Source organism: Podarcis gaigeae (assembly GCF_964106915.1).
Source record: "Podarcis gaigeae genome assembly, chromosome: 15".
Lineage (NCBI taxonomy): Eukaryota > Metazoa > Chordata > Lepidosauria > Squamata > Lacertidae > Podarcis > Podarcis gaigeae.
Window position 1 is genome coordinate 28,557,066 of NC_139692.1, and position 26,966 is coordinate 28,584,031.

At 41.8% G+C, this 26,966-nt stretch overlaps 1 protein-coding gene across 7 annotated transcripts in view; it reads left to right on the forward strand.

Moving 5' to 3' along the window:
* ARHGAP32 (Rho GTPase activating protein 32) overlaps positions 1 to 26,966 on the forward strand; it is a 204,860-nt gene that overhangs the window by 145,515 nt on the left and 32,379 nt on the right. For 5 of the 7 annotated variants that reach the window (XM_083714264.1, XM_083714265.1, XM_083714270.1 and 2 more), the window contains 3 exons: positions 4,155 to 4,205; positions 6,614 to 6,688; positions 26,480 to 26,629. In XM_083714264.1, coding sequence (XP_083570390.1) covers positions 4,155 to 4,205; positions 6,614 to 6,688; positions 26,480 to 26,629 — 276 coding nt within the window. The remainder of the gene's footprint in view (positions 1 to 4,154; positions 4,206 to 6,613; positions 6,689 to 26,479; positions 26,630 to 26,966) is intronic. The other 2 variants (XM_083714267.1, XM_083714269.1) reach the window with 1 other exon arrangement.

Below are 26,966 nucleotides of genomic sequence, written 5' to 3' on the forward strand. Positions count from 1 at the left end.
CTTCCTATATAAATACTGATTTAGTAATCACTGTGTTACGTTTTAGTACGGATTCCATTTTTTTCAAGTGAGCTTCTGTTTTCTTTCAGTTTCCTTCATTTTTAAGATACCTAAAGAAATACTGTTTTTGAAAATTAAATGTATGAATAAAATTAGGTGCAAGTAACATGATCATGCTATGGAACAGGGACAGAAACCATGTGGCCCTCCAGATGTTGTCAGACTCCAGTTTTCATCCTCCCCAGACAGCATAGCCAGTGGTCAGAGATGATGGCAGTTGTAGTTCCACAGTATCTGGAGGGTCACAGGGTCCCCACCTCCGCTATAAAGGGACAATGATCTCCACCTGCTACTGTCCTTCTCCCTCCCACCCCACTGAAAAGGCAAGGGGCAGGATGTCTGCTAGCTATGATGGGTGACGCTACTAGAAAATGCCTACTAGCCTTGATGGCTGTGCTCTGCCTCTAGTGTTGAAGAAATCGTGCTCCGGCAGCGCAGAGGCAGCGGGAGGCCCCATTAGCTAAGGTGGTGCTTCAGGTTAAGAACAGTTTCAGGTTAATAATGGACCTCCGGAACGAATTAAGTACTTAACCCGAGGTACCACTGTATAGCATTTCCTGGGAAGGTGCAGTAAAAGAAAGGTGTGCCTGCACCATGTGCAACCCTGGATCCCAGCTGCTGTCCTTCATTTTTATGGATATGATATGTTTTTTTTAAAAAAAGAGTGGAAATAGTAATAATAATAATAATAATTTTTTATTTATACCCTGCCCTCCCCAGCCAAGGCTGGGCTCAGAGCGGCTTACAAGCAATAATAAAAACAAGATGAATGATTACAAACTTAAAAACAAAAATAAAACACAACAATTAAAATAATGGAACATTAAAATATTAAAATGTAGCCTCATCGCAGGAGGAGAAGGAAAAGAAGGGGGAAAAAGAGAGAGAGGGGGGGAGGAGGGAGGGAATCAAACTGGCTCCAAGCCAAAGGCCAGGCGGAACAACTCTGCCTTACAGGCAGTGGCGTAGCGTGGGGGGTGCAGGGGGGGCCGGCCGCACCGGGCGCAACATCTGGGGTTAGGGCAAATCCACGGGTTAGGGGGCGCAAATCCACGGGTTAGGGGGCGCAAATTACTTGCCTTGCCCCGGGTGCTGACAACCCACGCTACGCCACTGCTTACAGGCCCTGCGGAAAGAAATCAGATCCTGCAGGGCCCTGGTCTCATGAGGCAGAGCGTTCCACCAGGCCGGAGCCAGAGTTGAAAAGGCCCTGGCTCTGGTCGAAGCCAATCTAACTTCCTTAGGGCCCGGGACCACTAGGGTGTTGTTATTTATGGACCTTGAGGCTCTCAATAGTAGTAATAATAATGAAATAAACAACCAACTGTAGAGGGTACAGAGGTCACGGTTTATTCCTGCCATAAAACCCCTGGAAAGAAATGTTCGGGTGTCCTTCTGTGCTCTCCCCGCTCCCGCCCCAATATTGCAGGCAGGACTGCAAATCTAGTTAATCTTGCTGACAGTGCCAAATTTATTCCTTATAGGAAGTGTCTGTCATGCTTTCTATCTGTATGGCTCTAAAGTGGTAAGGGAAATACAAATACTGCTCTTTTAATGCAACTTGCATTGCTTGCCTGAACAGTATGTGTTCCTTTATGATGTATAATTACTAGTGGTGTGGGGAATAAGGATGGGGAAGGTGTTTCTGTCCTTCTCAGCTTGCCCAGTCTGTAGTTTTGTGCAAATAGGTGTCATCTTTTTTTTTAATCTCTTCTATTCCTTTTCCATATTTATTTTGTCTTTCGTAGCACATATTATCCACTTTGTATGAACGCTCTACATGTGTTCTTATTAACACCAAGCATGTTGCTCATCTCATTCTACATCTGCCTTGTATGTTGTCTGGGGAGTGTTTTTAATATGACTGATTTTAGAATGTTCCTTGTACAGAAAAGGAGAGGTTCCTTCAACCTTTTTTAAACTTTTTGTACATTCCATGTTGGTGTGATAGTACTTGAATAAAGTATTGATTCGAATTAATCCTTGCAGTGCAAGGTGCAGATAATATCTCATTGCACCTTATAAAGTATCATTTTGTCTACCAAAGGTAATGAATTTGGTATTTTTATGTGTGTTTGTTCATATATGTGTTTGTGCGTCGGTATTAATTGATATAAATTAAAATTGTTTTGCCAAGGTTGCTTACAGAGATTTTTTTCAAGATGGTTGGACTTGATAGCCACTTGGAATCATGGCACAACCTGGCTTTTCTGCTGTAATTAGATGGTTGTCCTCAGCTCCCTGTATGGCATTACCATACAAATGCCCCCATGTACTGGTTAAAAGTTAAATCCTAGACACGAACATGAAAGGCTGGCTGACATATGCAGCAATTTCAAGCTGCCCCCATGAAGCAAATAGTTGAATCAGTCCATAAGCAAATCTTTTAATTCAGCTGACTGCGATTGTTGTGTTGTCATTGGGAAGGGTTGGGGGTGCAGGGCACTGGGCTAGAACTAAGAACTCTGGTTTCCTTCCTGGCTCAATATAACCTGTCACTAAATAATCTTACATTTATATTTTCATTCCTGAAAACCAGCAGACATGTACATGCCTTCCTTTCTGATAGACAAAAGGAAACAGGGTGGGGAAATTCAAAGTGTACTCGATACAAACATGGTAGTCTCTTTTGCAGGGTGCTTTGTACTGTCAGCTCCTGAAAAACCTCTGTCACCTCGTAGGTTTTCTTTAGCCTGTCCCTCTGTATGATTTTAGTTCTAAAAGAAGCTCCTGTCAAATCCTTGAGGCCGCTTCCCCCTCAAATGTTAGGGGTATTACATGAAATTGGATGCTGGACAGTTCATGTGAGGGTTTAAATGGACAATGTCACGGTGGTTAAATGTGCTCTAAGATGCAATAAAATTCAGTAGGATATTTTTTCTGGATTAAGAACCGTTGCTAACATACATATGAAACAGAATGTCTAAATTCTGTGTGTGTTTAATTTATTTTTTTAAAAACTTTTTTTTACTGGATTCTTTAAGAGGCATTTAAATAATCATAAAGCAATATTGCAATATAAACCCATTATGGATTATTTAAAAACATGAACCTATTGAAGCACCACTTTTGTAACCTCTGTAGGAACAGAACCACTTTAACACGGTTACTCCACTCCCACCGTGTGCAGTTGGTCCAGAAGGATGCTGTAGTTAATGGTATAGAGAAATGCAGAGGGCTATGTATGGGGTAATCATGAGCTGTAGGATAATCAAGAGGGTCTTGCTCCCCCCCCCACCTTTTGATGAAGACCATCAACCAGAAGGGAGACCAAGGCAGTTCTAATCCTGAACCCCACCTGGAAGCCAGATCCAACTCAAGTTGATTTGTTTCATCCAGGGCTCTTGGAACTGTACAAGCACTGTCAGATGCACCACTTTCACCAGGAAAGGGAGGTTTTGTGTAGGTTTATAATCCCCCAAAATCATTGATCTGTCATGCCCAATTTGTGGTTGTTCAAACCATGTGGCAATTGTGGCAAACTAAGTGGCAATTTTCACTTTCATTGTGTTTCCCCCCTCCATTTGGCAATGTCTCAAGAAAGAAATGCACAAACAGAAATAAATAAAAGCATCTGTGTTGGCTTCAGTTTCACTAAATCTGGTTTGGTGGGGGAAAGAGTCAAGTGGGCAGATGGCTGAACTTGTTTATAAATGCAATGAAATTTTTTGAATGTTTAGCATCGAGTGTTTCTTTGTTTGGAAATGTTGCACTTGAAGTTGTTGGAATGATCATCATGACATCACTTAATTCTTCCGTTTAGAAGCCCAGGATATACATCCATTTTGTTGATTCACTCCCAATTTAGTGCTGTACCATATGAAGTCCCATTGATTTCAGAAAAGATTTGGACAACTATGGCATTTTAAGTGCCTCACTCTTATTTATTTTCTTTCTTAATTAAATTTCTACACCATCCTTCATCTGTGGATCACAGGGCAGTTTACAATATGGCAACACAAAAGTCCTCCTGAGGGAATTACAAAGGAAAGATTGTGTGTGGGCCCCTCCAGTCTTTTAAAATGAAAATGTCCTGTTTTTATAATGGCTGTTCATTTTAATAATTAATTTTCTTTTGAATTGTACTTTCTCAGTCTCCCCTGCCCATGGAGCCCGTCCAGCGTCCTGGAGCTACTTCCCCCCTTGTACGTTTCCATTTATTTCATTTTTCTCTATCTCATCGCCTTTAGTATTATTCAGCTAAATAGTTATCTGTTTGGGAGATGTGCAGAGACATCAGAGTGGGATTTATTTCTTTTATTTTTCCACAGAATGCCTTTAAAATTTTGAAGTATAAAATAAATGTGGGCTGGAGTGTGAAGGACAGAAATAGTAACAACAATCACTCTTCTTTTTCTCCAAATTCTCAGAATAAATCTCAGATTGTTAGGGTAGTCAGCTGTAATCTCATTTGGAGTCCATGCAATCAGTATCTGTGAAATTATATCCCAGAATCAGAGATACAGGATCTCAAAAGGGTTTGGTTTGAAAAATGTACATTTTCCAAATGATTTTTTTTTTAAAAAAATTAGGCTCCATCACTAAAATATGTAATAGTTTAATGCCGGGTTTTTCAAACAGCTGTTTTTTGGACTACAACTCCCATCACCCCTAGCTAGCAGGACCAGTGGTCAGGGATGATGGGAAACAGCTGGAGACTCAGATTTTGGAAACCCTAGTTTAGTGTATTCTGTAATAAGAATTTTGTTTTCGTTTCACAATCTTCATAATGGAGAATGAAAGCATCTGCCTCAGCCTCTTTCCCTGTAGTAATGTTTGATTGCAGTGGAGAGGCAGTGGTGGTCGAAAATTGCACAGGCATATTTCAAGGCCTTTTTCACAGCGTAACTTCTGCCACTATGAAGGAACTGATTTCATCATAATACATTTTTGTTAAATGCTTTAGAAAAACAGTCTTACAATATTTATAATATTAATTACTTTCATCAGAGGCTGTAGCGATAGCGGACGACCATAATCTTTTCCTAGACTTTGGTCCAGGATTCTGTGAACAGGACTGATCCTGACCTCCATCAACTTCTGGAGGCCATTTTAACTCTATCCACTTGTAAATTGCCTAAATTCAGATGAAGCCCTTCCTTTTGCCTGTGCGATTAGAAATTAAACCACATGGGCAAAAAGACCACAGCCAATCTTTTGCAAGGGTAGAAATCACAAAGAGGAAGTATCACAGGAGACAGATTGGCAATGTGCTCGTGTTTTCAGCTGAACTATGGAGTAGGAGAGCCCTTTTCTTCTGCCACTATTGGTAATTATAACAGAGCTGCAACAGGGTGGATCTGTGTTGTGGTATTGAGGTTAAAGTGTGTGCATGCATGCACACTCCCTTTCAGTGGCTGGCCTCATCAGTGATAGCGAATATGAACTAGCTCTTCATCAAACTGAACATGCCATTATGGATTTTCTTGAAATCTCTCAGGTGTGGTGAAAGAAGGGAAGACATGGGCTATTTCTCTATGCCATGTAGCTGAATTGCATTATGGGGGTGGGGAGCTTTTAATCAGGTGTGAGGGACCTTTAATCCTCCAGATGTTGTTTAACTATGATGCCCACCATATCTGGTAATTGATCATGGCTGCAAGGGCTGATAGGTGTTTTAGTTCAGCAATATCTGAGGGGCAAAGTGTTCCCCACACCTGGCCTCAACCTTCAGCCTATATTACTTCCTTCCTTGGTATCAATAGATAACAACACTGCTGCCTATCAGTTATTCAGTCAAATGTGAAAAATCATTTTTGTAAGTTACTTTTTTAAAAGGAAGTGTCCAGGAGGTAACTCATAGTACTTCCGCACAACAATTTAAACATTGTGGTTTTCCTTATTTTTGGCAACCATAGATCCTAGATCTGTGACTAGGATCACAATTGTTGGATTGGTGTGTGGTTGCCACACTTTGACTCCATAGCATTGGGCATTCACAAATATATTTGTGTGCCAAAGTGGATATACTCCACCACAACTCTGGTTGGGTGCATTAGTTAGGGTTGTAGCTGTATTTTTAAAACATGTATTAAAGTTTGGTTCCCCATATTATTCTTAGTGAAATTTTGCCAGAAGCTCCATGGAAATCATGAATGCCCTGGCAGGCCTTACATGATTACCCACCATGTTATGCAGAGCACTCATTCTCTGTAACATACTCCTAGATCCTTTTGGCCATGGGAATTGATGCATCTGAAATCTTCTGTTGTGGGTGCACATCTTCCATCTAAGCAATAAAAAGGCCTTGAACATTTTCCCCATAAAGGAAAGGCCTGGCAGATGTTGGTCAGAGTCAGATTGATGACTTGGTGGCATTTACTGTAGTTAGAGGTGGATAGTAAGTTCTGACCAAGGGTCTCATTTCTGTTATACATGCATATATGTAGAAATAATTCAAACCAATTTTATTCTGGAGCTTAAAATAATCAGGAGAGATTTGAAGCTATTCTATGCTATTACTATCTTGCAAATCAAGATGCTATTGACCAGCATGTTAAAATTTATTTTTTTGTCCTTTCTTGCCTCATCCCACCCCCCAAACCACATGCAGATTTGGAGATGGATAGTGTAAAGCCAGGTTCAGCATGTGTTTCAGAGCCTCTGAACTATTCCCAGCTGAGCTCAGGTAGAGCATGTCGCAGTCAACTGTAGACTCTTAAGTGTACTAACCCTGAGTCTAACATTGTGTGTTCTAGCAATAATACCTATTAATGGATATAGATTTGGTGTTAGAAGATAGACTATCGTTCTAGTTATGTCTGAACACTTGTTATCTATAAGTTGGGGAAAGAGCCTAACATTCAGGTGATGGTGTAATGTTTCTCTTGGCAGGTGCCATGGAAATCAGGCAGTTCACTAGTCATTTTCTGCGCGCCTCACCCCCACCCGAATGGATTCATAGGCTCTATGAATCCTGCAAATTTGGGTGTCTCTGTGTGTTTGTGAACCTTGAATTATACTAAGCTGCTGTTTCCTTGAGGTGTGGTTATAAACAAGGTGTGTGTGTGTGTGTGTGTGTGTGTGTGTGTGTGTGTGTGTGTGTAAAATGTGGTGTATATACACACAAATACAAATGTGTATGAACACATACCAAAGCAGGTATGTTGCCTGCCCCTGGAAACTTTGTCTCAGGACTGAGGAGAAGACAGAGGGAGGGGAAAGAAGAGAGAAGAAATATTGTTGAATCTCTGTAGTTTAGCAGCAGCTCAAATGACCATATTATGTACACAGCTGCAAAGCTATAAGTAGAAACTGCTGTTGCTATAGTTGTCTTGACTACATTGCAAGAATCTCCAAAGAAGAAGATGTATTGGAATAAAATTATGCAAAACACAGTTATGTGACTAATCTTTGCTATATTAAAATAGCTTTTTAGAGCCATTCATTTAGACACTTTTTAGTGCAGCTCATACTGTTTGTTTATAATTTGGGAAGCTATAGGGTAGCTGTGGGAATATGAAGCCTTGTATTTATTTTGATATATTCTGCTTGTAAGATAACATCCATTAACCTGAGTCCTATTTAAGGGCTGAAGTGAAATTAGAAGTTACCTTCTAAATGTCAGAATCAATTTCTCTGATTTGACATTAAAGATGTCCTTTTCGGGATCTACTCAGCTCCTTCTCTCCACTTTGCTTTGGACCAAAGCAACATACCAGGCTATTGTGCAGGAACCCCACAGTGGTATCCAACAATTTACCTCAGTACAAGCTGCTCACCCCAAAGAGCAGAAGTAAGCTCTGGCCACATGATGCTCTGTGGAAAGGAGTGGGAGACGCTGGCCTAAAACAGCAGCAAGCAAGAGAAATGAAGCATTTAACTCAGCCTTCCCCATGCTAGTGCCCTCCAGATGTTTTGGATTACAATTCCCATCAGCTCCATGTGCTGGCTGGGGCTGATGGGAGTTGTAGTTTAAAAGATCTGAACACTACGTTGCAGAGGGTGATTTTAACTCTTCACCACTAACAGTAAATATCTTTTTTTACCAGGACAACCTTTTACCCAAGTAAGTAAAAGAGACAGTTGGTGGCTGAGAGGGTAAATGAGGGCTATTCTACTTTATTAGTATTTTCATTAATAAATCACTTCTTGATTTGTAAAGTGCTTTACAATTTGGTTACAATTTCGGTCTGATTCATCATTGTTGCAAAGCTCTGGCAAGGTCAACAGATGGAGAACTGAAGCTGAGAGAGGGTGTTTTAGTCAATACAGACACCCTTGATGAGCATGGATCTGGACCTGGTTCCCAGTACCATGTTTTAAAATAATGCTGAGCTATCCTGAGGTCCAGCGCCGAGAGCCTTCTGCGGTTCCCTCACTGTGAGAAATGAGGTTACAGGGAACCAGGCAGAGGGCCTTCTCAGTAGTGGCGCCCGCCCTGTGGAACACCCTCCCATCAGATGTCAAGGAAATAAACAACTACCTGACTTTTAGAAAACATTTGAAAGCAGCCCTGTTTTGGGAAGTTTTTTAATGTTTGATGTATTTATTGTGTTTTTAATATTCTATATGGAGCCGTCCAGAGTGATGGGTGGGGTATAACTGACACTAATAAATTCTTCTTCTTCTTCTTCTTCTTCTTCTTCTTCTTCTTCTTCTTCTTCTTCTTCTTCTTCTTCTTCTTCACAACTCTGTTATCTTACAGACACTTTTGAGCATTATCCTGTGTGTTTAGTCATTACACCACAATGTGTGTGATCTATAAAATCTAAGCTGATTGTTTTTAAACAAAGCAAAAATATACCCACAGCTCAACTTTTCACACACAACCTTTATTTACTGGTAGACATATTTCTTTAAGCAATTAAATTGTCACACCTTGCAGGCGTTCATTTAGGACTCTTTTCTCCTGCATTGCTTGAAGTGCTGATATCATCCTCTTCTTTTTCACATTTGCTCATTAATTACTTTAACAGCAGTGCTTTGAAGATATAGTCTAAGGTATTTAGCAAGTAACAGACGCTAGGCTTCATTACCTTCATTATTGGCACAACTAAGAGAGTCTGTGTATATAACAGGATTTCTGCCCTCAGTGCTGAACTCTGGAGTCAGTGTTGAACTTCAGGATGTTAACTGTGATGTCACAACAATAATCCTTTTCCAACTAGTCACCCCAGGTGAGCAAGTAGTTAATTGTTTAGCCCTAAACTATCCCAATCACAGAAGTCATATAATCCCAGTCTCCACGCAAATTCATTCTGCAATCCCCACAATTTGCCAAAAGATTGTTTTAACCCTGAAAAGGAGAGCCAGTGTGGTGATAGAGAACTGCACATAGACAAAACTGGGCAAAACTGTGTTGACGTCCCTGTTCAGTCCCAGCGCTTATTGGCTAATTGTGAGTGAGCCACTGCCTTTCATCGTAACTTCTCGCACAGGGATGCTGTGAGAGGCTCATCATAAGAAAAACCATGGCTTATGAATTGTCCCAGAAAACTAAGTTGTAATGAAACATTGTAAATATTTAAGTTTCAAAACTGTAATTCTTCTGATCCCCTTCAATCTCAGATCTATTTAAGGCATAGAGGGGGTGAGAAGGAAGGTTTTCAATGTTTGAATTAATTACACAAATGGTCAGCATGTTTCCAAGCTGTCAACATAAAATGGTGCCAAATCAAATTAAGCATGGTACACAGTCAATTTGTATTCACCATACATTCATATAAATGAACATGACAGCAACAAATGAGGTTCTAAATGCAAAAACCTACAGTCCCATAATGTAAAAAGACAGAGAGTATGTGTATAATGGTGGACCAAGGCTGGATTAAAATGAGGCACACTGAAATATATGTTATATATAGAAATATTTTTTTTTCAAATTTACAGATCTGAACTTTTTCTTATTTGGTGAGTGGGTGTTTGTTTTATCCAGAATAATAATTGGTGTTCTTGAAATCCTTTTTCCATGTAATCTCATTTATTAAAAGTGTATAAAGACAGAGCAATCTTAAATGGGGTGGTGGTAGAAGTAAAATAGTAGATTGAAACCAGTTGGGCATGGGAATTAATTACACAAATTTCAAGCTGGTGCTGAAGGAACAAGATGGCTTTGGATTCTGAGGATCCAAGGTTGGCTCTGCCCTGCCTACACACACACACACACACACACACACACACACACACTCCAATCTCGTCTACTTTCAGGGTTCCTGCTGAACCACAGAGTTGAAAATTGGCTAACGGCGAAAGCTTTAGTAGTCTGTCCTTCAGTCATTCAATGCTACAAGTATCATATGCTTCCCTTTAAACCAAGGGTCAGCAAACGTTTTCAGCAGGGGGCCAGTCCACTGTCCCTCAGACCTTGGGAGGGCAGACTATTTTTTTTGGGGGGGGGGGAATGACCAACAAATAACCCAGAGATGCATTTTAAATAAAAGCACATATTCTACTCATGTTAAAACACCAGGCAGGCCCCACAAATAACCCAGAGATGCATTTTAAACAAAAGGACACATTCTACTCATGTAAAAACACGCTGATTCCCGGACCTTCCATGGGCTGGATTTAGAAGGAGATTGGGCCGGATCTGGCCCCCCGGCCTTAGTTTGCCTACCCATGCTTTAAACAAAACACTGAGAAATAGAATTATGTGTCTGGAAGCGGTTGGAGAATGGATGGCGGCTAACAGATTGAGGTTGAATCCTGACAAGACAGAAGTACTGCTTTGGGGGGACAGGAGCGGGTGGATATGGAGGACTCGCTGGTCCTGAATGGGGTAACTGTGCCTCTGAAGGACCAGGTGTGCAGTCTGGGAGTCATTTTGGACCCACAGCAGTCCATGGAAGCACAGGTCAATTCTGTGTCCAGGGCAGCTGTCTACCAGCTCCATATGCTACGCAGGCTGATACCCTACTTGCCTGCAGACTGTCTCGCCAGAGTGGTGCATGCTGTGGTTATCTCCCACTTGGATTACTGCAATGCACTCTATGTGGGAGTGCTATAGAGTGCACTCTATGCACTCTATGTGGGACTACCTTTGATGGTGACCCAGAAACTACAGCTAATCCAGAATGCGGCAGCTAGACTGGTGACTGGGAGTGGCCGCCAAGACCACATAACACTGGTCCTGAAAGACCTACATTGGCTCCCAGTACGTTTCCGAGCACAATTCAAAGTGTTGGTGCTGACCTTTAAAGCCCTAAATGGCCTCGGCCCAGTGTACCTGAAAGAGTGTCTCCACCCCCATCGTTATGCCCGGACACTGAGGTCCAGCGCTGAGGGCCTTCTGGCGGTTCCCTCACTGCGAGAAGTGACATTACATGGAACCAGACAGAGGGCCTTCTTGGTAGTGGCGCCCACCCTCTGGAATGCCCTCCCACCAGATGTCAAAGAAATAAATATCTGACTTTTAGAAGGCACCTGAAGGCCTTTAGGAAAGCTTTTAATATTTGATGAATTATGGTATTTTAACATTTTGCTAGAAGCAGCCTAGAGTGGCTAGGGAAACGCAGCAAGATGTGTGGGGTATAAATAATAAATTACTATTATTATTATTATTATTATTATTATTATTATTATTATTATTACATGTAGCCTTTAGTTTGGCTTTGAGCTTCACAGCTGAGGAGGGATTTGAACCCACGTCTCACTGTCTCAACCTTTGCTAACCTGATGTGCTGATTGGACTTGTACTCCAAAACATCTATAGTGCACCAGGTTGGCAAAGACTGTTCTATCTAGTACAGAAGACATTTTCATTAACTTTGAGGAATTGAATTTGCATAGTGGTTTCATACATGGTAGGCTGCAGACTTGCAAGTGGCATGCTACCTAACTTTAAGTTAGGTAGTAACTTACATAGCCTGAGGCGAAAACAGCATTGCCTATGACTGGGTTATTTATATAAATGGTCATTAGAAGCTGGTATAATTAGAGAGTTTAAGCAAAACAGATCGTTCTTGTTAAATAAATCCAAATTCTTATTCCACACAATAGTAGATACATTTCACACTTCAATGAATTGAAGTTCATATTCTTCTTTAATAACATCACTTTTAGTCATCTGCAAATTTTTGCATAGCTTAACAGTTGCTGTTCTGTGTATGTGTCTGTTTTAGCAAGAGTTAACTGCCAAGCAGTATTGATGTTTACAGTGAACATATCCAAACAGCTGGACAGCTATTTCATGGGACTCCAGGAAATTCCAGATGTCCTTTGTCTTGTGCAGAAAGGCTGTGCTAGGGTTGTTTAAAATCATTTGGAATTGATCTAGTTATATATACTAGATCTATTTATTGGCACCCCCAAAACAAGTTAACACTACTTAAATCCATTAACCTTGATCAATTTTCCAAGTAGCTTAAACAGAGTGGTATTAAGATACGAAAATCATTTGTGGATTTAAAAAAATCCCTTTACTGCTCATCATGAGGGGGAGGGGAGAGAGAAAGAGAATGTCACATCTGTGCCAGTTATACTGAAACGAGGGGGATGTCCAGAATCCTGAGAAACTTGCATTTGAAAGTAGCAAAGCAATTCCGTCTGTTTTGCTGCACTCCCTCCCCCACAAAGCTATATGGACAGAAATTATTTCACTCCAACTCCCTAGTGTGGTCGATGCATTTGAGCTGCCATATGTGGTTGAGTCATCCTCTTTATTTGTCTCCTCCCCCTTCCTGTTGATTCATTTGGTTTATTGCTGGACTAGGAATGTTGTCCAGTTCACAGGTTATTACTCCACATTGAGCTTTCCAAGGAAGAAAACGATGTGTAACAGTACGAGAGATCCTCAGCTTCTCTGGGTCTGAGAGTCACCTGAGCAGAGGAATGGCTCTGTGGGGTGGAGCTAGACTTGTGTAGCTTGTTTCACAAGGGTGAGATCTTTGGGAGGAGCTTCCTCCTCGATTGCAGGCAGAGCCGGAGAGAGTCACAGGGAGGTGCTGAGCTCACCTCTAGATGCATTGGTAGCCAGGAGGGACAGCCAGAGACTCTGAACTGGAGGAGGAAAGGAAAGCTGAGCTGAAGAAGAATATCGCTCCTTCTGAGTGTTTTCAGTGAAAAAATTCCTCCATACTGACTGACCTTTCAGTCTGCCTGCTATAATCCTCTGAGGCTGGAATGCTGTGCTGAGCTGATTAGAGAATTCCACTGCACAGCGATAGACTAGCCTTGCCAGGTAGTGGGGCTGATCTTTTCGTTCCTGGCCTGCAACAGTGGAGGAAAAAGGTAAGGCTGTACCTCTGGTTTGCCTTGTTTCTTCTGTTTTCATGAATATGGGGATACATCTGTACATTTTCTTAGTGTCTTTAGCCAACATAGATGTAGTGCAATGTTTGAGGCATTTGTTTTAACACCGGCACAGATTTGAAGTATCCCTCTCCTCTGATAAACAGTTACAGGATACTTGGGGAGAGGTTATTTCCTAATTTGCTCCAGGGGTACAATCAAGTGTGCCAACCTGATCTGGTCAGCCAAGCTTCAAGAACTACGGAAGAATGAAGTAGTTTGTTTTATGGGCAGCAGCTGTTTCAACATACTGATCCAAATCTCTCTCCCCCCCCCCCCCCCGTTACATGGGTGGGTGGGAGTAAAAACCTGTTACTCAAGACTAGTGAATGACGCTTTGTAGTGTGGGACCATAAATGTTGTATCTAGACAAACTAGTTTTCTTGTTGTTTGACAAGCAGTCGTGGTTGTTGGATCTGTGCCCTGAAGCCGTTTGCCTGACTCTGAGGCTTTCTCTGTGACTCCATAAAACCTTTTTAAGAAGTTCTTTTTCCTGACCTGTATTAATTATAGAGATTGTGATAATTGTTCTCCTTTCAAAAATGTCTGGCCTTGGGTCCGTGTTAAGCATGTGCTCTTATTAATTCTATAGCGGTAAAACAAAGCTTTCTTAGAGTAGACATGAGCTCATAGCAAACCACTAGAGAAGCAATGGATACCGGAAACTGCTTTAGCAGGCATACAAAGTGTGTTTAAAGGCTTAGAGTAAAAACCCACAAAAAGGAAAACTTTACCACTTCATTCTCCCACGCTTTCCTTGATTTGTCTCCATTATGGGGAATTCAGAAATCTCGGTTCAGGGGCTTCCTTTCTCCAGTTGAGTCAGCATCTTTTATCAGTTGCTGCCTAAACACAGGGGAATGCTTGAATATCAAATCACTATGTTCCAGATCAGTAGCATTCCCTGTGAAATGTAGATTGAAAGGAGATCAATCATCATTGAATGGAAGCATTCCTATAGCCACTTAGTCCAAGGGCTTATATTTCAGCTGATTCAGCAATGAACCCCTCTACACATCACATCCTCTTCTTAGGTAGCAAGAGGGCAAAAACTATCATTTAGCTTTGGCATAATTCTGTATTTTGGACCCACCTGTTGGCCCCACCCATGACTGTGGGGCCAACAGGTGGGGGGAAACCATCTTTTTCACCTTCTGCACTGTCTACAGGCTAGCAAGCCAGTTCACCTCCAAGGCTCTTCCAGCCTCTACTGTTTGAGGGCAAAACTAATCTCTTTGGTCAGTTGGTGCTTTTTAAACCAATTTATTTGTAATTGTGTCTGGGTCTGATAAAAGTGCCCACACGTGAGTAGAACCTTAAACGTAAATTTACCAGGCCATAATAAGACCCCTGCCAGGCCTAATTTGGCCTGAGCTCTGGAGGGTCCCCATGCCTGTTTTAGGTAAAACATGAAACTGGTTTGGTTGTTGAAAGCCATAGTTTAGACAAAACTATGCATGAAAACTGAAGTGAGCATTTACAATCTCATGGCCATGTGGGGATGGGAAGAAGGAGCACATGAACCCCAATGTTCATACCTGTAGCACTAAATCATAGTTTAGCACAGTTTTTCCCAGCTTGCTGCCCTCAAGATGTTTAGTCCCAACCCACATGGCCAATGGAGGAGTCCAGGTTGCAGAAGGCAAGGTTTAGCATGACCTGTGAAACAGTCCTACAGGGCTGTGTTGCTCTCTATGTCCTTTTTCCATTGTTGTTCCAGATATCCTTTTGCCCCTGCCCTTGCTTTCTGCTTTTGGGAGCCAAGTAAATTACGTGAAGAAAACCTATGTGAAAATGCAGTACATTTTGTCCCATTGGTGGCAAATTCATTTCTTAGGCACAGACCTGCTTATGTCTCCATACAAGCAAGAACAGACAATTTTATGATATTGAGGTTGCCATGGAAATATGCCACACACACACGACCATGTTTTTGTTTAGCATGCTGATCAAATTTAATTAACAGCAGAGGAACCGGTACACCTTCAGTCTCCAATTGCAGTTTCTCAAGATCAAACCCCACTCCCAAGCCATTTTGTAGGAAGCCCTGTGCAGAACAGATCCCCGCTGGCCGATCTTTCCTGCCCAGTTTGTGCAGACTTTGGATTCTAACATTTTTCATGGGGCTTCTTCTGTGGTGTTGGAATTGGTTGTAGGGTGCACAGTAATGATAAAGATGATAGTGGTACCTCAGGTTACAGACGCTTCAGGTTACAGATGCTTCAGGTTACAGACTCCGCTAACTCAGAAATAGTACCTCGGGTTAATAACTTTGCTTCAGGATGAGAACAGAAATCGTGCAGTGGTAGCACAGCAGCAGCAGGAAGACCCATTAGCTAAAGTGGTACCTCAGATTAGGAACAGTTTCAGGTTAAGAACGGACCTCCAGAATGAATTAAGTTCTTAACCCGAGGTACTACTGTATAGGGAAGTGCTGCTCATCACAATAATGAACTTCTGGAATTCAGTTTCACAAGGTTTGTTAATGGCTTTAAACCAAGGAAAGGTTTTAGATGAAGATTTGATAGCTTCAGGGAGGTAGCTATTATTTCAAACAAGTAAATGCAAGCTCCAGGTTCAGTGTTGGTATACCTCTAAATGTTGACTGCTGAGGATAAAGAGTTGGGGAGGGCTGTTTCCTACATAACCCAGTTTGTTTGCTCCTTCTAAACCAGGGTGGTCTAACCTCTCAGACCAAGTGGGCTGCAAAAGTACTTCAACACAGAACCCGCAGGCCACACGCTGAATTAAATTTCCATAGCATAAATTGAAAGTGTTTGCAATATATTACTTAATATACACAATCTATATATATATATGCACACAATTAATAGATTTAATATATTTCTTTAAGAAATTGAGGTAGCTCAGTTGGTTAGAGCACAATACTGATAATGTCAAGGTTGCAGGTTCGATCCCTGATATCCCAGCTGCATATTTCTGCACTGCAGAGGGTTGGACTAGATGATCCTCAGGATCCTTTCCAACTTTCTAGTTTTATGATTTATTAAACAATATTTAGACACAAACACATGTATGCATTTTTGTTAATAACACAGACATTGAGTCCCTGTCAGGATAAAAAAGCAGGGTATAGAGGAAGAAGAAGGAGAAGGAGAAGAAGAAGAAGAATTTTAGAACTATGTACATCACCTTGGGCTCCTTGGAGGAAACAGTGTGATATAAATGCAATTAATAAATTTCAAATAAAACATATAATTAAAACATAGGGAGAGCACACACACATTCCAAAGGCACTTTGGGAGGGGGCACTTGAGTTTAATTGTAATTCACACTGGGAGTTGTAGTTCTAGCACCCTGATGAGATTCCTGTGGGGCTGCCGATAGCCGCCAAGGCAAATGTCTTCATTCCCTGCACCTTGCGCGTTTCCAGCTGCGCGTCAAACATACACGGGACTCACCTCTGTCGCTGCAGCCACCGCCATGGTGCCCAACACTGACGAGAAAGAAAAACTAATGATAAGCACCAAAGCCTCACCATGACCTTGAATTCAAGTCATCATGCTCTTGTTGAAAGTCAGCCCCCGCTCCTCAGACCTTAGCCAATTGCAGCTTGCCTTTGTCTATACGGGGCCGTCCTCTCTTTGCACCCATTGGCTGTCAGCCTGGCACCAACCAATTGAGAGACAGGGTTTCCTCCACAGCACTGCCCCCCCACCCAATGTTATGCTTTTCACTTGGATTTGTAGAAGGAGCATAGAGATAAAATGGAAGAGAATGGCTGTTGCCACTAGTGACGCTCCTTTGGTACTTAGCAGGGCCACCAAAAAGGACCACTCTGTTCTAAGCATGAACAGGTAAGGAAACATCAGGAAAAAGGAATACCGTAAAATGCTGTCTGAATGCAGACCTCAGATTCAATAGTTTTGTTTCAGATCCCAACCTAATGTGGTGTAGTGGCCAGAATTTTTAGCCTGTGTCCCAGGTTCAAGCCCCACCTCAGCCCTGAAGCTCATTGGCCTGTCACTATCTCTCATCCTTGTTTACCTTGCAGGCTGGACATGAGGATAAAGAAAACTGCCCACACCTTCAGCTCTGTGGAAGATGGGATATAAATGTACTAAAGTATAGTCTTAACTCAGATAATTTAAAAATGTTTCATGCAGCTGTGCTTAGTGAATTGGTTTATATTGCTCTCGAAGATGATTCTACACTTGATTTGTATTTGAATTTAATTCATTGAATTAACTAATTAGTTTATTTAATAAAAAAACAAGCTGTCTCGCTTTGACTGATGTTTTCTTCCCTCTGCTTATGGCTGATTGTAGAAATGAGCTCAAGAGAGGGTTTTTGTAAAACATTTAAGAGAAGTAGAGCCTCTTCTTAAGGATACTTGCCCTTTTACTGTATTACCTCCTGGCAGACTTTGCCTTCCAATCAATATATTGATGGCTCTCTGTTTTAGCTCAGTGCTCATTTGTAATGGAAATGACTTCATTGTTGATCCAAGGCTCCAACCAGCTTTTTCTGAGCAACTGAGACATTGAGTGGCATGCTTGCTAGGGCATGTTTCATTAAATACTGATGCAATCTTCCTGGGATAGCTCAGTTAGTAGAGCATAAGACTCTTTATCTCAGTTTTGTGGGTTCAAGCCCCACGTTGGACAAAAGATTCCTGGATTGCAGGGGGTTGGATTAGATGACCCTCCTGGTCTCTTCCAATTCTACAAGTCTATGATTCTATTCCCAAAGTACGATTGACAGTAGAACAACACTTCTTTATTGATAGATGAAGCATTCAGCTCTTCTTAATCAGATACTAGAGATCCGGTGCAGATAGAATGTTAGATTATCAAGCTACAAAATAACACAGCAAGAAGGCTTAATTAAACCTGATTATAACATGTAGCTGAAAACTGCTACTAGGATAAGAGAGACTAGGACTTGATTACACCATCGCATCCACAGTGGGATGGACATAGAACTCTAGTTATACCTTTCTGTATAACTTCAGTACTTTTGTTTGGCCCTCTTGCATCATCTCAAAATCTGCCACTTTTAAAGTGCTGTCATATATTAATAGTATCTTGCTTTGAAGTGATACCGTTTTTATATTTAAAAAAATTGAAAATAGAAATCTCATGTATTTGACAACATGGCCTTGTTTGCACAACACAGCAATGGCTTCCCAAGACTGCAGAGGTCATCTTGCTCCACCTTGGTCTTTTTTGCTCCTGCACCACACTGCACTAATCCAAGGTTTGGCCTAGCATCATATCTGAACCTGGGCTTATGGTTAAGTTCTTGAGCTGTAGCCAAGAATAAACCTTTTAACAGGGTGATATTACAAGCAGTAATATTCATACAAGTCAATATGAATATAATAATAATTTATTATGAGTTTCCCCAGCCACTTGGGCCTATACTTGCTTTGTTTCCTCTGGCTTAAACTATGGCAGTATTATGCCTTTATTTCAACAGCAGTCAAGTTGCTGTACTCAGCGGGCTGCAAGAGAATTGGATGTTGCTCACAATTTCTTCTTGCTGCTGCTTCTATAAAAAAAGGGACTGTAATAGGAAAGAAGGCTGACCAGAGCTGCCAAGCTCCTATCAGAAATCCTAGATGTTATCTACTTGGACCAAAAATGGTTGAAGGGCACAATATTGTTTATGTTTGTTGCTATGTTGTGTATTTTTGTGCTTTTATATTGTCAACTGCCCTGTGATCCTCAGATTAAGGGCAGCATATATTAAATAATAATAAATGATAACTCCCAAGTCTACTGTATTAATATGTGACTGCATAATTATATTTTTTATTAAACAGGCATATTAAGATGGGTCAAAGAAAACTCTATTGTGAAATAAGTTGTCATGTAAACAAACATTTCTCCTCCGCGCTCCATTTATTTATTTAGTTTCCTGTCACTCGCCCAGAGTTGCAATCATGTAAGTAAATCATGAGTAAGCTGCAAGTCTACTGTATGTCAACACTTATATGTTAGTCATGACTGAAACTGCACATGCCTATCAATACAAAGCTGGGCATCTGACAGAGGGAAAAGATTTAAAATGCATTACATGGCTAATCCTGTTCTTCTGTCAGGTGCTGACCTCAGCGTTGACAGACGTGTAGCTTCAGTCATGATTGACACATGCTGTGTGGAATTATAAGGGCACAGTTTCTGTGTATGGTGTAAATTCTCTGGCTCAAGAACAAAATGTGTTTCATGGTGAGAGAATTCACACCATGCTTAGGAACAGGTACATTACAACGTGCTCATTCTCTGTGCTGGGCGCACAGTTCAGCACCCTGAATTCTCTGCTGTAAATGTGTTCAGAGTAAACTTACAGTCCTTAGCTCTGGAGCCAGACCTGAGTTGGTAGAATTTGCAATGGCCATGGGATGGGACATCAGTTCCTTGCATTGCTGGTTAAGCCTCAACTAGCAGAAGCAAATAACTTGGGGAAGGGGTGGATATTGTTTTGTTTTGTTTTGTTTTTGTTTTAACTATTTATTTTAGCCTTTTATCCTGTATTTTTATCTTGTGAACTGCCCTGAGTTCTCCAGATGAAGGGTGGTATATAAATTAAATTAAATTAAATTAATAAATAATGATAAAAAATAAGTTAAATTGCTTAATTAGAATAACTTACAGTCAGTATAAAATTCAAATTTTTCTGGTACAAAACGTTAACATACCCACAGCCTTGGTTAACAGTTGACTGTTCGTATTTAGCTATTTATGGCCCTCTTTCCCTTTAAATCAGTCACCAGAATTTCACCCACCCACCCACTTAAGAGCAAAGGCTAGAACAAAGTAATACTTTGAATCCTCTTCTTGTTTCTCCTGTGACTTTGCTCCTAAACAGACTATCAGCTTAAATCCCTGCAGTTGCACATGTTCTAGTTTTTGACCTTAGCATAACATTTTCCTCACAGCAGGGGGGTAAAATCACCCGTTAACAGGAAAAGCAACCAATATGCTGGCCGTGAGCTGGGAATGTGGGTCATTCTGCATGTGGAAAGATTTTCTTTCCTAGGCTACTAATCCTGTGTTAGCAATCCGACTGCCATCAGGAGTCCAAACCAGGGACGGACACGTTTTAAATGCCTTTTTAATCAATAGTGGTATGGTGTAGGTGACTTTATTCATCTGTGAACTCTTGTGAAATTGTCACTAGATCCTAAAAGTGGATTGAAAAGGCATGCTTGTCCCCATGTGCTTCATGGAGCTTTTAGTTGCTGTATGTTTTTGAAAGATGTGTGAATACATTTTCACAGGAACTTAACCCCTGAGAATGCCAAAAGGGGAGACATATTCTACCACTACTCTGACACAACAGCCACCCTGTCCTGCATCCATCCATCCCAGAGAATGGAGAGGTGGGAGGAAAATGTGACTTCAAAAATCAGAGAAGAGCAATAGTGGCAGCCACACTCCCAGCACCCATGGCAACACACCAGTGCCCGCCCCCCCTAGTCAGCATGGTGGTGTTGTAAAAATTACATGGCATGAAGTTGTGGAAATTACATGGCTAGAAATGGGAGGCCCCAGTCCACCCATGCTGGCAGGAAGGCATCATCACATCCCACACACAACCTGCCAGTTACAACGATTCCACAACACCTTCCATGGTGTAAGATACTGTGGCACAGACAGGAAGAGACCAGCAGCCAGGAGCTCTAGGCAGATGTTTGGTTTCCCTTATGCCATAAATTTTTCACAAAGTATGATGTGTGTGTGAAGGAAGGAGAGGACATATAGCACAGCACCCAAACATCTCCCTTGGGGCAGGGGATCATGACCCACTATGGGAAGAAAACCCACCATTGGCCCGTATTTGCCAATCGCTTGTAGCAAAGAAACAGCAAAATTAGAGCCTTATTGAATAGCATCAGGGATGGAGTGAGTTCTGGAAGTAAAATAGACGTGTATGGGCTTGTTAGGGTTTCTGCCCCTTTGACCATCAAATAGTGGGCAGCAAGAGCAGCAGATGGATTTGCCCCTCTAGGCTACGCACCCATTCTATGCACACAGGCATCAACTGTTAGATATGGAGCTTGACAGGAGTGGTAACCCTACAGAGGAACATTTGTGGTGTGTTTTGGTCACTGCTACTGGCCATAGGGTGGGTCTCCCTTGGGGTGTGCACACAACTGTGCAGAGCAAAAGGGAGGGAGGGAGAATCAGTTGTCAGAAGTTGGAACTCATCTTCCCTGGATGTAGGAGCAGAATAGGTGTGAGGAACGGGGAGAGAAGAATGATTGCTGCTACTTGAGTGCTCTGTCCATGGTTGGGGCTCAACCTCCCCACCCCATCCTGGAGTGGGGAAGAAATTGCAGTGACCTGTGAGATGTTTAGACCTTCCTGTGTAGGACTGTGGTGGAACTCTTATGCCCCTTTGCCCTGCTCTGTGCACCCTGACTGTGATTCAGTAAGGGAAAAGCACTCATGCATGTTTGACCAGAAGTGGCAGAGGCTGAAGTGGAATTCCTGGCCTTGATCAGCAGAGAACTTACCTGCATGTGGGGAAGACTGCTCCCAGCTGATGGCGGAGAAGGTTTAAGTACAGTTGAGGCAAGACACAGATTTCACATGCAGCTGGTTGGGGGAGGAAATATGGGAGACACTTTGTAGCCGGATTTCCTCCTCCCTTCACTGACCTGCATAGAGTATTCTGCTGTTGCCTCCCTATTGTAGGAATGTTGTATGATCTGTGGTTGCCAGGTCATCTTTACAACATGTCATCTTCATGACCTCATTGCAACATCACCATGTTAGATGAGTGGTCAGAGGTGTCTGGAGACCTGAGGCAGGCTACCTACTGTGAGGGTTCTAGGAAGAGCAGTGTCAGCAAAATGCTATTTCCATGTGTGTTTAGCTGGCAGGCTGTTTTGTGCACTGATTCCTTCCTCAGAGACCTCTTGTATGTTCTTAGTACATGACGTTAAGCCAGAATGATTCAGCCATGTACCCTTTTGTCTAATGTTACAGCTCCCTTGTTGCGGAGTGATATCCAAGTGTTGGTGTGCTGTGGTTGGCTGCAGACTAATGGCAAATCCAGTTCTTGGTCATGGCAACATGGGCGGGGCGGTTGGGGCAAGAGATGGGAGGCAGTGCCTTTTGTTCCTTTTAATTTTTCTATTAAATTGAAAGGGAGAATTTTCCTTACACAAGCTTTGTGTTTGATACAGAGTTCCACTGTGTTTGGGACCTAAGGGTACATAGGACTTCAACTTAAGTCTACTCCTCCTTTGTCCTGTCCAATTTCATTCTGGATGTTACTCCAGCAGAGTCATGGTGGTGCAACAGGCACACCATCAGCACAGCTGCACAGGTGTATCTTGCAAGACACCGACATATCATGTTCTGCCAGTGTAGTGGGGCTTCTCAGGGGTAGCCAACATGGTTCCCTCCAGATATTGTTGGATTCCCATCAGCCCAAGTCAGCCAGGGGTGATCGGCAACAGAGCTCAACAATATCTGGAGGGCATTGCATTGGCTACTCCTACTGCAGTCCCTCAGCTAGTGTATCTTGAGTACTGGATTGCACCCTTACTGTATTTGCTATTATCTAGAAGCCTATATGTGGGACGCGGGTGGCGCTGTGGGTAAAAGCCTCAGCGCCTAGGGCTTGCCAATCGAAAGGTCGGCGGTTCGAATCCCCGCAGCGGGGTGCGCTCCCGTTGCTCGGTCCCAGCGCCTGCCAACCTAGCAGTTCGAAAGCACCCTCGGGTGCAAGTAGATAAATAGGGACCGCTTTCTAGTGGGAAGGTAAACGGCGTTTCCGTGTGCAGCTCTGGCTCGCCAGAGCAGCGATGTCACGCTGGCCACGTGACCCGGAAGTGTCTTCGGACAGCGCTGGCCCCTGGCCTCTTGAGTGAGATGGGCGCACAACCCCAGAGTCTGGCAAGACTGGCCCGTACGGGCAGGGGTACCTTTACCTTTACCTTTTAGAAGCCTATATATACTGTGTTTTAGGATATATTACCTATAGAGGCTATTATGAATTTGGATATTACTTTTCAGACCAAAATATAAAATTAGTGAACTGGATTCTGGTCCACAACAACACATGCCATAATAAATTTGTTTAGCCACAAAACTCTAGTTGTTTTGGCATAGTCCTTGGTATCTTCCCTTTCAATTTAAGTATATCAGGGTGAGGAAAACTTAAGCTCCAGCCCACCACCGTTAGTAGAGTCAATTTCTCCTGGTTGGCAACCTAGGAGTACCAGGCAATCATCCCCTGCTCCCCTTGAAAAGAGATTAGGAGACACAGCCAAATCTGAGAAGCACAAATACCAAGACACTTAACTGGAACTGGATATATTGGGGCGGGGGGTGGGGGTGGGAGAGAAGCTTTCAAGCTTTTCTGAAGTGATGGTGGGAGTATCTCGCTGTTTCTTTCCTTTTAATCTTTGTCAGGTTCATAAAATACCCAGGCAAAAGGTAATGTTTGTAGTCAGCCAGCTAGCACAAAAATGTTGCCGATTAGCACCTTGACTGCAGCCAAGGTCTGATGTACTTGGGACCCAGTGTGATGGGTTGCTGTAAATCCCTGCTGTAAAACATAACAGCATTTGACAAAAAAAAGCTGCAGTGTGTGTTTTGAACTCGGGTATGTTTCGGAGTGATACTCTCATTGTAATAACCTTCAGCATATTTTTCTTTTCATCTGTTCTGTATTAAATTATTGTTTCATAGTATTGTCATAATACATATATGTTGAAATGCTGTATTATAGTGGCCTGGCATATAAGTATCATTGCTTTGGAATTGTCGGCACCCAACAGTTTAGGATCCCCAGTTAGTTGCCTAATATTGGAGAGTCCTGGCAGGTATATATTATCTTGCCACTTGAAATAAAGAAACCATGGCTATTTCCTCACAAGAGTATTTTATCTTGCTGTGCTTTGATTGTCACCAACCTCTCTTTTCTTTTCTCTTCTTTTCTTTTCGGTTCTGTTCTGTTAACCAGATGGTAGACTTGCCCCTTTCTTAAGGCCTGATAGCCAGTACTACTGCTTTATAGCTTCCTGAGACTGAAAAGGCTGGAGATAAAGGAAGTCCTGTTGCAACTGGCTTCATGTTGTGGCTTTTATTTGAAGAGAATGTCTCTAGAGAATTGCTTGCAAACAAAAGCAATTTAGTAAGAGTGAGCAGGCATCTTTTGTAAGACACTGCTTAGCTTTTCCTTTTTAGCTCAAAGAAGAAGTTAAAATGGAACAGCTTTGCCCTGTTCACCGACTGAAATTAATGCTAAGTTTATTCACCTTTTGGCATAGGGCCATTTCCTTCTCATCAAGCGGTGATTGCTACGTGTATGAATCTCAATTGCATTGTCTCTAATTCAATGGAACTTGGAAAACACAACTAAGAACTTGTACTCCCTTTTACATTAAAGGTCAAGAAGAGCATCACAGTCTTTACAGTGGGAGAGACTTGGGCGTTTTATGCTTTCTTTGTTTTTGACACTTGCTATTTGCCTGGCCATATGAACATGGAGTTTGTATTGGCTAATAGGTTGTAGAAACATTTGTGGAATCATTTAATGCTTCTCAAGGTGGTAATCAATAAGCTGGAGTCATTAACTACTGGTGTAATAGCAGTTGCAATTATGTACTCCTATTTCCTGGTCACTCGGTGTATTTTGTTTTCGATAACATTCTTCCATTCACTACTGTCACTACTGACTGATGGTAATTTAGATGCCCATGGTTGTACCAACAGTGCAATCACTGTTGCCCAAAGTAATGTTGTATTTATTCAAAAATCGAATTCCATTATTTCATGTTCAGTATTTGAACCTTTCATTACCAAAAGAAGCCAAACGAGTCTATCAATAAACTTAATAAAACAAATACAATAAAATCAAATATGAAACAATATTAAAAATTGTCCATAAATAAAAATGCTGTTAATAACTGATAAAAAGGATTAAAAATAACTATTCAGTTAAAAAGCATAATACAAAATTCACACTTTCTCTGCAGTAAAAAACATTTCAATAAGCAAGAAAATAATAAAATGCATGACACATACTTGAGTCAACAGTGCAATATGCCAATAACATTAGGGTCACTGTTAAAGCAAACACTACCATCCCAGAATGAATAGGAACCCAAAGGGGACTGTTGTGAAACACTTAACCAGTGTTTGAAAAGGCCCCAAAGTCAAATTTTTAGGCCTTCTGAATACTCTGAGACTCTACTGGGTCCAAGATGACCAAACTCTCAGAACTGAATATGCCTCTCTGTCATTTGGAAGTCTAAATAGAGCTCTTGTGAAAGGCTAGATGGCAACTTGTCAGGGATTCTGTAGCAGGGATTCCTACATTCCTGGGCGCTGGACTAGATGATCCTTGGGGTCCCTTCCAACTCTGAAATTCTGTGATGGCATCATTCTGTAACAGTACAAGAAGTTGAGAGCAAGTATGCCTCTTAAAGAAAATTCTTCTCCATAGGTTAGAACCTTGGGAGGCTTTATCGTTTTGTGATTTTATTCAATCCCCCCTATTAATGTGCCTTTTGTTATGCTAATTTGGGGCCCTGGCTAGATGTTGTGCTCCTACCTCCAGTCTCAAGTTTAGAGTTCTTACTTAGCTGATGTGACATCCTGCTTAGCAACATTTAAAACATGTATAAAGAAAACATGTATAAAACATGTGTAAAGGCAGACCAACACTTGGCAGTAACTAGACTGGCCAGAGAACCTATGCTATGGCAGGGCACAGGGTACAGGAGTGAGTTTCCTTCCTCTCTGAAATGCTTGTTCCCTTTTCTCACCTGTCAGGGTCCCACCACTGATCTGTTCAAAAGCATTAACATGAAAGGATTAGCCTGCAAGCATGGCGGGAAATGAAACCATAAGGAAACATATGGGCTGCATTACCCATTCCTTCCTTTCCTCTTCTCCCCACTAGACTGAAAGCTACGAAATACCAAGCACAAGCAGACTGCTGAGATGGGGAGAGCATAATAATTAAAACTATTGTCCTACTATATCTTAACTCTGTCTTCCATTACAGATTTTGATTTCCCTGAATCACTTATATAAGGGAAGAGGGAGGAGACTGTTGCAGAAACTGATCAGATATGTGCATGGTAGTAATAGGGGTTGATTTTGAAAAGAATGAACTGTGGTTCAGTGAAATAATGTATTATACATCTTCCTCCCTGTCTATCTGGCCACAAAATGAGATTTTCCCTTCAATTTTACAGTGTCAAAGAAACACGGCAAGCTTATTACTTTCCTGCGCACATTCATGAAGTCTCGGCCAACAAAACAGAAACTGAAGCAACGTGGGATCTTAAAAGAGAGGGTATTTGGCTGCGACCTTGGAGAACATCTTCTCAACTCTGGTCATGATGGTAAGTAAGGAAAATGTTATGCTTTGGCTCAAGAGTGTCCTACAATGCAAATTCTAAAAGAACAATTTGGATCTGACCAGCATTACTTTTCTTTGAGCCATTACAATGCTCCACCTATAGCATCTACCTCTTCATTCTTCTTAAGAAAGTGCAGTCCAAGATTTCCATGCAGTTAAGACATAATATTAATCCTGCCTTGGCACCCAGCACTTCTGTAATATCACAGTTTGATGTGTTACATAGAGTATATGAGAGTGAATTTATTATTTTGACATCAGTCAGAGATTATTCACAGAGGCAGGTTGTCCTCATGATGATGATTTAAGAAAGAATCAGG